Below are 14,901 nucleotides of genomic sequence, written 5' to 3' on the forward strand. Positions count from 1 at the left end.
GCTCCCAATGCAGGGGGCCCGGGTTCGAACCCTGGTCAGGGAACTAGATCCCACATGCACGCTGCAATTAAGAATTTCCATGCAACAACTAAGGAAGCCTTCCTGCTGCAACTAAGGAGCTGGTGAGCCGCAACTAAGGAAGCCCGCCTGCCACAACTAAGAAGCTGGTGAACCTCAACAAAGGAGCCTGTGAGCCTCAACTAAGACCTGGCACAACCAAATTAATTAATTTAAAAAAATTATTAAAAAAAAAAAAGAAAGAAAACTAGTCCTGCAACTTATGGACCCAGCCTGCCCATTAGCAGGCCAGACCCTGTGCTGGGACCAGCTGGGCCACAGCCTTGCCCACCAGCAGGCCAACACAAACTTCAGGACACCCCAGACCCCATACTCAACTGTATCAGGAACTGCGCCCCCCGCCCCCACCCCCCAGCAATCCAACACAAGCTCTGGGACCCTGGGCTCTGCAACCAGGACCTGGCTCTGTCCGCCAGTAGACCAGCACTAACCAAGGACCTGGCTTCACCCACCAGTGGGCAGGCAACAGCCCTGGAGTCTTCTAGACCCTGACTCTCCGCACCACTGAGCCAGTATAAGCCCCGGGGGTCCCTGTGGTTATGCAGTTAGCCACCTTATGCCACCTCGTGACCAGCCAACCAGCAGCTGGCAGCCTCTGCACAAGGCAACCAACTGGCCCAGGGGCCAACCAAGCATACCAGACTGCCCACATAGCCCACCACAACAGAAAGACCCATGCAGTCCTCATAGGGGGAACCGCTAGAGCATATAGCTCAGGTAGGACATACTGCTGGGACACATAGGGCGTTTCCAACAAAAGGCCACTTCTCCAAAGTTGGGAAATATAATCAACATACCAGATACATAAAAATAAAAACAGCAACTTAGGCAAAATGAGGCAACAGAGTAACGCGTTCCAGATAAAGGTACAAGATAAAACCCCAGAAGAAGAACTAAGTGAAGTGGAGATAGGCAATCTACTGGAGAAGGAGTTCAGGGTAGTGATCATAAAGATGATCAAAGAACACGGGAGAAGAATGGATGCACAGAATGAGAAATTAGAAGTTTTTAATGAAGAGTTAGAAAATATAAAGAACAAGAAGATAGAGATAAAGAATACAATAACAAATGAAAAACACACTAGAAGGAATTAAAAGTAGATTAAATGATACAGAGGAATGGATCAGTGAGCTAGAAGACAGGGTAGTGGAAATCACTGATGCTGAACGAATTAAAGAGAAATCAAAAGAAATGAGAACACTTAAGAGATCTCTAGGACAATATGAGATGCACTAATACTCGCATTTATAAGCGTTCCAGAAGGATAAGAGAGAGAGAAAGGAGCTGATAACATTTGAAGACATAATAGCTGAAAACTTCCCTAACCTGGGAAGGGAAACAGACAGCCAAGTCCAGGAAGCACAGAGAAGTCCCATACTACAAGACACACTCTAGTTCTAAGGGCAAAAATTAAAGGTAAAGAGAGAATATTAAAAGCAACAAGGGGGGCTTCCCTGGTGGCACAGTGGTTAAGAAACCACCTGCCAATGCAGGGGACACGGGTTTGAGCTATGGTCTGGGAAGATCCCACATGCTGCAGAGCAACTAAGCTTGTATGCCACGACTACTGAGCCTGCACTCCAGAGCCCGCGAGCCACAACTCCTGAAGCCTGGGCGCCTAGAACACATGCTCTGCAACAAGAAAAGCCACTGCACTGCAACGAAGAGTAGCCCCTGCTCACCGCAACTAGAGAAAGCCCATGTGCAGCAACAAAGACCCAATGCAGCCAAAAATAAATAAATTAAATAAATAAAATTTTAAAAACACCTTTAAAAGCAACAAGGGAAAAGCAACAAATTACATACAAGAGAACTCCTACAAGGCTATCAGCTGACTTTTAAGCAGAAACTCTGCAGGCCAGAAGGGAGTGGCAGGCTATATTTAAAGTGATGAAAGGGAAAAACCTTCAACCAAGAATACTCTACCCAGCAAGGCTCTCGTTCAGATTTGATGGAGAGATCAAAAAGTTTACAGACAAGCAAAAGCTAAAAGAGTTCAGCATCACCAAACCAGCTTTACAACAAATGTCAAAGGAACTTCTCTAAGTGAAAAAGAAAAGGCCATAACTAGAAAGGTGAAAATTACAAAATGAAACAGTTCATTGCTAAAGGCAACCATACAGTAAAGGTAGGAAATTATCCACACACACAGTTAGTAAGGTTAAAAGAGAAAAGGAGTAAAATCATTTATATCCATGATAAGCAGTTAAGGATACACAAAACAATCAGATATAAGATATGATATCAAAAACAGTAATCATAAAGGAAGGGAAGTACAGGTGCAGGGTTGTTAAAATGCATTTAAAAGTGAGAGATCAGGGCTTCCCTGGTGGCGCAGTGGTTGAGAGTCCGCCTGCCAATGCAGGGGACGCGGGTTCGTGCCACGGTCCGGGAAGATCCCACATGCCGTGGAGCAGCTGGGCCCGTGAGCCACGGCCGCTGAGCCTGCGCGTCCAGAGCCTATGCTCCGCAACAGGACAGACCACAACAGTGAGAGGCCTGCGTATCGCAAAAAAAAAAAAAAAAAAGTTGAGAGATCAGCAACTTAAGACAATCACGTATATATATGGAAATAGAGAGAGACACTGCAAATGGAAAACAAAAGAAAACTGGGGTAGCAATACTCATATTAGACAAAATAGACATTAAAGACTATTACAAAAGACAAAGGAGAACATTAAATTATGATCAAGGGATCAATCCAAGAAGAAGACATAATAACTGTAAATATAAATGCACCCAATATACAAGCACCTCAATACATAAAGCAAACATTAACAGACATAAAGGAAGAAACTGACAGTAACACAGTAATAATAAGGGACTTTAACACCCCACTTACATCAATGGGCAGATCATCCAGACGGAAAATCAATAGGGAAACACTAGCCTTAAATGACACATTAGACCAGATGGGCTTAATAGATGTACAGAACATTCGATCCAAAGGAAGCAGCACGCACATTCTTTTCAAGTGCACATGGAACATTCTCCAGAATAGATCACATGCTAGGTCACAAAATAAACCTCAGTAAATTTAAGAAAACTGAAATCACATCAAGCATCTTTTCTGACCACAACACTAGGAAGCTAGTAATCAACTACAAGAAAAACTGCAAAAAACACAAACACAGAGGTTAACCAATATGCTGTTAAACAATCAATGGATCACTGAAGAAATCAAAGAGGAATTAAAAAAATAACTGGAGACAAATGAAAACAAAAACATAATAATCCAAAATCTACAGGATGCAGCAAATGCAGTTCTAAGAGGGAAGTTAGTGATACAAGCTTACCTCACGAAACAAAAAAACCTCAAATAAACAACCTAACCTTATACCTAAAAGAACTAAAAAAAGCACAGACAAAACCCAAAGTTAGTAGAAGGAAAGAAAGGTCAAAGCAGAAACATAAAATAGAGACTAAAAAAAACAGTAGAAAAAAATCAATGAAACTAAGAATTGGTTCTTTGAAAAAACAAACAAAATTGATAAACCTTTAGCCAGACTCATCAAGAAAAAAAGAGAGAAGGTCCAAATCAATAAAATCAGAAGGGAAAAAAGAAAAGTTACAACCAGCACCAAAGAAATACAAAAGATCATAAGAGACTACTACAAACAACTAGATGCCAATAAAATGGACAACCTAGAAGAAAAGGACAAATTCTTTGAAATGTACAATCTCCCAAGACTGAACCAGGAAGAAACAGAAAATACAAACAGACCAATTACCAGTAACGAAACTGAATCACTAATTTAAAAACTCTCAACAAACAAAAAGTCCAGGACCAGACGGCTTCACAGCTGAATTCTACCAAACACGTAGAGAAGAGTTAACACCTAATCTTCTCAAACTATTCCAAAAAATTGCAGAGGAAGGAACACTTCCGAACTCACTCAATGAGGCCAGCATCACCTTGATACCAAAACCAGACAAAGATATCACAAAAAAAGAAAATTACAGGCCCAAATCACTGGTGAACATAGATGCAAAAATTCTCAATGAAATATTAGCAAACCGAATCCAACAACGCATTGAAAGGATCCTACACCATGATCAAGTGGGATTTATCCCAGGGATGCAAAGATTTTCAGAATCTGCACCACATTAACAAACTGAAAGAATAAAAATCAAAGGATCATCTTAATAGATGCAGAAAAAGCTTTTGACAAAACTCAACACCCATTTATGATAAAAACTCTCCAGAAAGTGGGCATAGAGGGAACATACCTCAACGTAATAAAGGCCATATGTAAGAAACCCACAATTAACATCATACTCAATGGTGAAAAGCCAAAAGCATTTTCCTCTAAGATCAGGAACAAGACAAGGATGCCCTCTCTCACCACATTTATGCAACATAGAATTGAAAGTCCTAGCCACAGCAATCAGACAAGAGAAAAAAATAAAAGGAATCTAAATTGGAAAGGAAGAAGTAAAACTATCAGTTTGCAGATGACATGATACTATATATAGAAAATCCTAAAGAAGCCACCAGAAAACTACCAGAGCTCACCAGTGAATTCAGTAAAGTTGCAGGATACAAAATTAATATGAAGAAATCTGTCACAATTTTATACACTAACAACAAACTATCAGAAAGAGAAATTAAGGAAACAATCCCATTTGTCACTGCACCAAAAAGAATAAAACACCCAGGAATAAACCTACCTAAGGAGGTAAAAGACTTGTACCCAGAAAACTATAAGACACTGATGAAAGAAACTGAAGATGACACACAGATGTAAAGATATACCATGTTCAAGAATTAGAAGAATACTGTTAAATTGACTATACTAGTCAAGGCAATTCACATATTCAATGCAATCCCTACCAAATTACCAATGACATTTTTCACAGAACTAGAACAAATAATGTTAAAATTTGTATGGAAACACAAAAGACCCTGAATAGCCAAAACAATCTTGAGCAAGAAAGGAGCTGTAGGGTTCACGCTCTCTGACTTCAGACTATACTACAAAGCTACAGTAATCAAAACAGTATGGAACTAGCACAAAGCCAGATACATAAATCAGTGGAACAGAATAGAGAGCCTAGAAATAAACCCACACACTGAAGGTCAATTAATCTATGACAAGGAGGCAATAATATACAACAGAGAAAAAGACAGTCCTTCAATAAGTGGTGCTAGGAAAACTGGACAGCTACATGTAAAAGAATGAAATTACAACATTTTCTCACACCATGTACAAAAGTAAACTCAAATTGGATTATAGGTCTAAATGTAAGACCAAAAACCATAAAACTCCTAGAAGAAAACATATGCAGAACACTCTTTGACATAAATTGTAGCAGTATCTTTTTGGCTCTGTCTCCTAAAGCAAAGGAAATAAAAGCAAAAATAAACAAATGGGACCTAGTTAGACTTATAAGTTTTTGCACAGCAAAGGAAACCATCATCAAAAAGACAACCTTTAGGGACTTCCCTGATGGTCCAGAGGTTGAGACTCTGTGCTTCCAATGCAGGGGGTGCAGGTTCGATCCCTGGACAGGGAACTAAAATCCCATATGCCACGCCGTGTGGCCAGAAAAACAAACAAAAAAACAAAAAAAGACAACCTTTAAAATTAGAAAATATTTGCTAATGAGATGACTGACAAAGAGATTAATATCCAAAATATATAAAAGGCTCATACAACTCAACATCAAACAAAACAAGCCCAATTAAAAAATGGGCAGAAGGGCTTCCCTGGTGGCGCAGTGGTTGAGAGTCCGCCTGCCGATGCAGGGGACACGGGTTCGTGCCCCGGTCTGGGAAGATCCCACATGCCACGGAGCGGCTGGCCTGTGAGCCTGCGCGTCCAGAGCCTGTGCTCCGCAGCAGGAGAGGCCACAACAGTGAGAGGCCGGCGTACCGCAAAAAAAAAAAAAAAAAAAAAAAGGGCAGAAGACCCGAATAGACATTTTTCCAAAAAAGACATACAGATGGCTAACAGGCACATGAAGAGATGCTCGATATCGCTAATCATCAGAGAAATGCAAATTAAAACCACAATGAGATATCACCTCACACTTGTCAGAATGTCTATCATCAAAAAGACCACAGATACCAGAGAAAACCGTAATTCAAAAAGATACATGCACTCCAATGTTCACTGCAGCACTATTTACAATAGCCAGGACATGGAAGCAACCTAAATGTCTATCAAGAGAGGGATGGATAAAGAAGATGTGGTACATATATACAATGCAGTACAACTCAGCCATAAAAAAAGAATGAAATAATGCCATTTGCAGAGAAGTGGATAGACCTAGAGAGTGTCATACAGAGTAAAATAAGTCAGAAAGAGAAATATATTGTATAATATCACTTACATGTGGAATCTAGAAAAATGGTACAGATGAACTTATTTGCAAAGCAGAAATAGAGACACAGATATAGTGAACAAACTTATGGATATCAAGGGGGGAAGGGGGCAGGTGGGATGAATTGGGAAATTATGATTGACATATATACACTACTATGTATAAAACAGATAATTAATGAAAACCTACTGTATAGCACAGGGAACTCTACTCAATGCTCTGTGGTGACCTAAATGGGAAGGAAATCTAAAGAAGAGGAAATATATGTATACATATAACTGATTCACTTTGCCATACAAAAGAAATTAACACAGCATTGTAAAGCAACTATACTCCAATAAAAATTAATAAAAAAATACATTAAAATAAGTGTATGCTGACCCCCCCCCCAAAAAAAAGACCACAGATAACAAATCCTGGTGAGGATGTGGAAAAAAGGGAACCCTTGTACACTACGGGTGGGAATGCAAATTGGTGCTGCCACTGTGGAGAACAGTATAACAGTTTTTCAAAAAGCTAAAAACAGAACTACCATATGACCCAGCAACTCCACTTCTGGTTATATATCCAAAATAAATGGGAACACTAATTTGAAAAGATACATGCACCCCCAACATTCATAGCAGCATTATTTATAATTGCCAAGATATGGAAGCAACCTGTGTCCATCAACAAATGGATGAAAAAAAAAACCAAACAAATGGATGGATAGAGAAAATGTGGTGTGTATATATATATATATATATATATATATATATATATATATATAATGGACTACTACTCACCCATAAAAATGGAATGAAAATTTTGCCATTTGCAACAACATGGATGGACCTGGAGGGTATTATGCTAAGTGATATAAGTCAGACAGAAAAACAAATACTATATGATATCATTTATATGTGGAAGCTAAAGAATAAAACAAACTAGTGAATATAACAAAAAGGAAACAAACACACAGATATAGAGAACAAACTAGTGGTTACCAGTGGGGAGGGGGCAAGACAGGGAAGGGGTTAAGAGGTACAAACTATTATGTATAAAATAAGATACAAGGATATATTGTACAACACAGGGAATATAGCCAATACTTTATAATAACTATAAATGGAATATAAAAATTTAAAAATTGTGAATCACTATGCTGTACACCTGTAACATATAATATTGTACATCAACTATATCTCAATTTTAAAAAAGGTTTAAAAAAAAAATACTGTGTTGTATATTTGAAAGTTGCTAATAGAGTAGATCTTAAAAGTTCTCATCACAAGAAAAAAGTTTGTAATTTTTTGGTAACGAATGTTAACTAGACATACTGTGGTAATCATTTTGCAATACATACTACTGAAGAATCATATTGTACATCTGTGTAAGTAATATAATGTTATATGTCAATTATATTGCAATAAAAAAGAAAGATTTATAGTCCTGGAATTAAAGCCTAAATTAGATGTCTAAGAATGTATATGATGACATTTATCTGATGAATTAAATCCAAATATAAAAGGAAGCTACCATGTGACATCAAACCCAAACACCTTAGCCTGGCTTTTCTCTCAACCTTTTTTTTTTTTGCGGTACGCGGGCCTCTCACTGTTGTGGCCTCTCCCGTTGCGGAGCACAGGCTCTGGATGCACAGGCTCAGCAGCCATGGCTCACGGGCCCAGCCGCTCCGCGGCATGTGGGATCTTCCCGGACCTGGGCACGAACCCGTGTCCCCTGTGTCGGCAGGCAGACTCTCAACCACTGCACCACCAGGGAAGCCCTCTCAACCACTTCTTTTTTTCCTTTTAATTGCATTATAATCTGAAGTTAAAATCTGAAAATAATAATTCACTTTTTATAGATATAACCTTTCTACATGGCACTTGCTATCACAGAACACCATTTCTAAAATCACCATCCCTTTCATCTGACTCTCTACCTTGAAGAAACATTCTTGCATTACCTACACTTGACTCTGGTCATTCTGCTACTTTGCCCATCCCAGTGGCAAGTAAATGTCTTTGGCTTACTGTCTGACCTCCCAGACATAGGTTCTTCGAACGCAATTCCTTGGAATGGTGTGTCTATTCCTTGGAATTAGAGTGTTAATGCTGAAAGGGATTTCAAAGATGGTTTAGTTTAATTCTCTAATTTCACACTTGAAGAAACAGAGGCTCAGAAAAGATAAGGGGCTTGTCCAAAGTCACACAGCCAGTAGCAGAGTCTGGAAGAGAATACAGGCCACTTGATTCCCATAATTTAATGTACTTAATTCTACTCTAGCATTCCTGTTCTTCCATTTAAAAAAAAATACTTATTGTGGACCTAATGTTTTGCTAATTTTTGGAATACTAAGACGAATATGAATAATTTTATTAGACATTTCACTTATTTGTCTTATTTACTGACTGCCTCCACAAGTAGAATATATGTTCTATAAGGGAAGGGATTTGTGTCTGTGTCTATTCTGTTTACTACTGTATCACCACTGCCTGGCAAAGGGAAGGCATTAAATAAGTATTTGCTGAATGAATAGGAGGTCGCTACTGTCCCTGGAACTCACAGTTTACATAATAGTCAAGGTGAGAAGACCACAATGTAGGAATACAGAGCCTCAGAGGCTGGGCTTTGTATAGAGTGAGTTTGCCAGAAAGAGAAAGGAAGAGCATTCCAACAAAAGAAGCTATATGATGTTGGAAGTTCCCTGGTGGCCTAGTGGTTAGGATTCTGGGCTTTCACTGCCGTGGCCCAGGTTCAATCCCTGGTCGGGAAACTGAGATCCTGCAAGCTGCATGGCACAGCCAAAAAAAAAAAAAGAAAAGAAAAGAAAAGAAAAAGAGAAAAGAAAAAAGAAACTATATGATGCCAAGAGAAAAGCAAGACAACCAAGATGGGCAGAACAGGAAGTGGGATGGCTGGAGGAGGGCAAGGTGAGAGTCTCAAAACATGCCTGAGAGATATTCAGGTTTACTGTGTATAAGCAGGGACTGTTGGAAATATGGCCTGAAGCCTGGGAGAAAAACTGCCACTGGATGTACACACTTGGTTGACACCATGAAAAAAGTGAGTCACCCAGCTCAGGAAACTATACTTAGGGGGTATTCTGAGTGTGACCAAACTGTTAAGCTGCATCCAGAATTTTCTTCCTAGGGTATCAAGTCCCACATATTACATGACAAACTTGCATCCACCTATTTGCCCATGCGCCTAGGACTCCCACTTGACTCATTCTGGACAACTGTTCATATACAGTGGGTAATGGCAGTATTCTGGAATTTCAATTTTGATGTCCAGTTAGGGCTCTCTCTATTCTTCTCAACTTTTAAACACTTCTAAGTATAACTATTTACATTTTCACAGTTTTATGTTGAATAACAATAACTGATATGTGAAGTTTAACTACTCACCATTACTTCTTAGAGAAAAGGTGTGTGCTGTGTCTCCAAGTCTAATTATTTCACCAGTGGATTCTGCTTCATCTCCACCCCAAGAGGGGCCCAATGCCTCAGATGATGAGGAGCACCTGAAAGAGTTTCCTCACTTACTGATGGCCTGGCCTGACCACAAAGGGCCCTTTCTGTGAGGACCCCAAGAGCTGCTTCAAGCAGCCTGCCTATGGATGTTCAGATTCGTCATTGTTATGTGCAGAAAACAGGAGACTTTTCCTTCTGCTGCTTAACTGTTTTAACTGATACACGTATGGCGGGAAAAGCTGTGTATAAAGTGTCAAGGATTAAATGTATAGGTGAATATACATAGAGAACAATAAATACTGGTTACTTTAGAGGTGTGGAAGTGAAGGGAATCTAGGTAGGATATTAATTTTGTATTAAACATCCTTTTATTGTTGCACTTTTGTTATTTTTTTTAATCTAATAATGAAAAATAAAGTCAAAAAATTTATTTCCTGATGGTCTCCTTTAAGACACGTTTTCTACAACATACTATATTTAAACAAGAAGGCTTTGCCTGTGCTTTTCAAACCATGACAAATTCCATAAAAAAACTGATAATTGGATACTTAAAGGAAAATCATAGCAGCATGTTCAACCTCTACTTAGCAGAAGTACAATCAAACCTGCAACAACATTACATTTTGCCTATGAAAACAGCAATTTTGTAACTCTGGTATTGGTCGATGATACCGGGTGATGAGGGTGCAGTAACCCCAGTACTTTTATACTGCTGGTGGGTATTTAAATAGTCACAGCCTTTTGGGAAAGTAATTTGGCAACTTTTAATAGCCTTATATCATTCATAATCTTCCACTCGGAATGTAGCTTAAATATATGAGTGGAAGCAGAGTAGAGGAAGAATAAACAGAAGTATGTATCACATTAAAAAATAATAATATGAAAAACAAAGGAACAACTACCTCCACTTCAGAGGTGTGGTTTAGTAAATTATGATGCACCCATATGCATGATATGTTATACAGTGACTAAAAATGATTGTAAAGAGTTTATCAAGTTAGGAAAAGACTTGATGTGTTAAACTTTAAAATGCAGGAAACAAAATTATACAGACAATATGACTAAATCCCCAAAAGAAAAAAACAGTAAAGAAGGCTAAATTACAACAAAATGTTAACAAGCAGTTACTTAGTTCTGAATGATACAGTTCATCTTTTTTCTTTTTTTGCTTCTTTTTTATTCCTCTGTACTTTCCAAATTTTCAGCAAGGAACATGAACTACTTTGATGATTAAGGGAAATGTTTTAAATTAAGTAGGTGGCTAATGCTGAGAATTAAGTATTATATATAGCTCGAGGTTCTTAAAACTCCCTCAGGGAGGTTTAAAACATGAGAAGTTAGTAAATTTTCACATCAGCTTTGTTTTTTTGCTGCCATTCTGGTATATTGTGTGCAATTTTAATTCTTAGTAGAAGGAAAAGCATAACTTGTTTTGCTTAAATTCACAGACATTGAGTGCTACCTCTCAAAAGAAACTCTTTTCCATGATGATCTGGATTCTTTAGTACTTTCTCGCTCTTCCAAAGGGTCTCCTCGATGGGATTCTTTAGAACGCTGTCCAGTTTCACCTGTTTGGAACAGATAAAAACAATACCAAAAACCCAAGTTAATGCAACTGTTTCTCTACAGGGGATGGGTAGAGATAAGGACAGTAAAATATCCTCAACCCCTTCCTGGTACACTGGGCTCTTGTGAAAGTGAAGTGAGAACCAAATCATTACTTGCAATGAGCACGCTAGTGTTGCTTTAAAAGCAGGGTCTACAGTTGTATTAGCAATGTTCTATTTTTTAAGCCAGGTGGTAGGTTCATTTAGTATTCTTTACACCTCTCTATCTGTGAGTTAGAGATATCTGAGGCAAGGTGACTAGGATGTGGCTTCAGAAAAACATGACTATGTCAGCCTACCTCAAGCTCCAAGACAATCATGCCCTAGCCTAAGATAAGAGTGAGACCACATCAAGGTGTGGATGAAATTTTCATTAAGACTATCAACCTTGGGACTTCCCTGGCGGTCTGGTGGTTAAGACTCTGTGCTTCCACTGTAGGGGCACGGGTTCAATCCCCGGTCGGGGAGCTAGGATCCCTCATGCCACACAGCACACCCAAAAAAAAAAAAAAAAGACTCTCAACCTATTTTCTACCCCAACATACTTAAGAAATACACTTTCACAGTGGCAGTAACTCACTAGGGAAGTGATTTCAGGAGGTATGTGGGTGAAACCTCCTACTTCAGATATACCCGTCTGGATATTCCCATCCCACTTCTAAAGATTTCCTGTTTCAACAACCACCTTCACTTTTTTCTGTTTCTATATTCACCAAGCAACATTTTAACAACATTAGTCAATATTCATTGTGTATTTACTCTGGGCTAGGCTCAATGCTAAATTACTTATGCATATCTATTAACCTTCACTACAATCATGAAAGAATTTCAGAAGAGAAAACTGAGGCTTAGATAGCTTCAGTCCTACAGTGAGGGATGAAACTTAGTGAGTCATACAGTAAGTGGCAGCATTAAGCCCATAGTCTGCCTTCAAATCCCTTGATCTTCAGTGGTAAATGATAATGCTAACTCAGAAAAAACTGCTCTGTACCTGACCTGACTAGTGATAATACAGATTTATTTCCCATTATTAATTGTCATGTTGAAAATTCTGATCAGCTCTAGGTAATACTGCTATATAAACTTGGACCTGCAAAGGTGAGAATCAGACTTCAGAAAACATTCTCCAACTACAGTACTATCACATAGGGAGGGCCCATCTGAGCAAACTCCCTTCTAGCAGCACTAAGCTTATCATATCCTACTGACCTCCCCTGGGAAGATCCCCCGCTCAGCATTTCATTATTACCAGCCTCACATGTAAGTATCTCTCATTTCTGTCCTCCTCTCCATTCCCACTGCCTATCATTCCTCCCCTACACGCGATCAAGTACTACATCATAAAGACTGCTGTCGTTAGAACATTTCAAATTAATTACTCTTTTAGGTAGTTTTCTTCCCCTTGCTCTTGCTGCTAAAATGACTAAAAAGCCACAGAGCATTGAAATAGCTACTGGTAGCCTTGAATTAGGTGAGTTTTTCCATGTCATTCACTCCCTCCGAATTCTCCTACGATGTTTTTACTGTATATATTTATGGCAGTCTCCCTGACTTGAGTATAGTTTTCTTTGAGAGCAATAAACATGGCATGCAGCTCTGAATCTTCCCAGAGTACCTAGGCTGATATTTAACATACATTAAACACTCAAAACTCAAGTTTTTTGAAATAAAAAAAAGAAATGTACAGTGTGGCGTGCCTTTCAATCTTTCCTTCTAGGCCTTATCTCTATATGCTTTTAAGTCTTTTTCAGCAACAAGGATAAAAGACAGAAAACTATCTCTAACTAAAGAATTTAAGATTAATTTCAGATGTTATATTCACAGCATAGGTCTCACCATCAACAATGTGAGAATTAGGAATGATGAGCCTGTCCCAATTTTTTGTCTTCATTTGTATTATAATTTATACTAATTGCTATTACTGCTAAAAACTTGTTTTGGATAACTTTACAATAGTAAACCCATTCTAATATGGGTCATATATTATTCACTGTGTATTAATACATACAATATTATTTACTGACCAATCTCAAACTGTTAAGACATAAAGTTCTTTGTTTTGTTTTTTTCCCCCAATGATAAATAACATTGCATGAAGACCTTCAAGCACCTTTCTTTTGTATTATTTTCTTAGGACAAATCCCTAGAAATGGGATTTATGGAACCAAAGATTATGAATAGCACTTATACATTAATAATCCAGTTTAAATAACCATGACACCTTTGGAAAATAATATAGCAATAATGATCTTTATCATTAAAAAAACATAATATCAAAATTTCATACAATAAACTGTTACGATTTGGAGAACTGAGTCACTTGACAAGTGAAATAAAAAATATTCACGCTGTCACAAACTGAAGTGTAGGCTGGAGACAGAAATGTACCAACCCTTCCTGCTGATGCCTCCCCAGTATCCAAATTTATAACAAAAATGGCAGTTCTGACATAGAACATTTTGGAGTAAGGAATTTCATGTAATAATAGGACAGTAAGCAATTTTAGTCAGATTTAGCTTTCTATTGTAGATTAGCTTTAAAGTAACTTATAAGCAATAACCAAGTTAACGAAAGACATGATGGTAGCCTAGGATACAGGTTTCAACCACCTGGAACAATGAGAACTGAAATTTAATTTATAATTAAATTTATCAGATATAGTGTACTAGTGATTCTAATTCCTATGGAGAAAAATAGGCAAAAAGATAAAAGACAAAGAGACATAACACAGAATATAAATCAAACCAAATTTTTTTCTTAAACTTACTTTTCTCGTGAGATGTTTCACTGATGTGTTCTGTAAGATACTCCAGTAACCCATCAAATATTTCTAGGAGATTCTTAATAGATTCTTTATCTCCTTTCACTATATTTTCTCCTGAACACAGAATACAGAGCTATTAAAAAAAATTAACCAAGAAATTGAAAGCCTCATAATTTTGAAATGGATATACCACTGTGAAAATATTGTTCACGATACAAGGATTATAAATTAATCCAGGAGAAAAAATATTATAAATATTAAAAACATTAATTTCCTGATGCTTGATTATATCTGCAGAAAAAGGGGTAGTCTTGAATAGTATGGTTGATAATTCATTGGCATAGTCCTTCATTTATCAAGAAGCAAAATAAGTGGACTTCATCCTCTAAGTTTTATACTGAAGTATACATAAAGCAACTAAGCTGAACTTTATTAGTTTGGTAAAAAAAATTGCAGGAGGGAACACTTTCAGATAGTGGTTTGTTCTGAAAACAATAGCAGTAGAGTAATATAAAACACACAAAATACTTGGGATACTCTCATCAGGAATTCCTAATTTTTAAAATTTGTTAACTCCTATTCACTTTGTATAGATTATGCCATTTTTTGATTAAAAACTGACCATGGGGCTTCCCTGGTGGTGCAGTGGTTGAGAGTCCGCCTG

The 14,901-nt window shown here is 38.0% G+C and overlaps 1 protein-coding gene across 5 annotated transcripts in view; it reads right to left on the bottom strand.

Annotated features, from left to right (window-relative positions):
• Positions 1–14,901, bottom strand: part of CEP95 (centrosomal protein 95) — a 59,598-nt gene that overhangs the window by 38,987 nt on the left and 5,710 nt on the right. For 3 of the 5 annotated variants that reach the window (XM_033438871.2, XM_012535050.3, XM_004275626.3), the window contains exons 4-6: positions 14,241–14,351; positions 11,329–11,434; positions 9,801–9,916 (exon numbers count right to left, since the gene is read on the bottom strand). In XM_033438871.2, coding sequence (XP_033294762.1) covers positions 9,801–9,916; positions 11,329–11,434; positions 14,241–14,351 — 333 coding nt within the window. The remainder of the gene's footprint in view (positions 1–9,800; positions 9,917–11,328; positions 11,435–14,240; positions 14,352–14,901) is intronic. The other 2 variants (XM_049702159.1, XM_049702160.1) reach the window with 2 other exon arrangements.

The sequence above is a fragment of the Orcinus orca genome, chromosome 19 (assembly GCF_937001465.1).
Source record: "Orcinus orca chromosome 19, mOrcOrc1.1, whole genome shotgun sequence".
NCBI lineage: Eukaryota > Metazoa > Chordata > Mammalia > Artiodactyla > Delphinidae > Orcinus > Orcinus orca.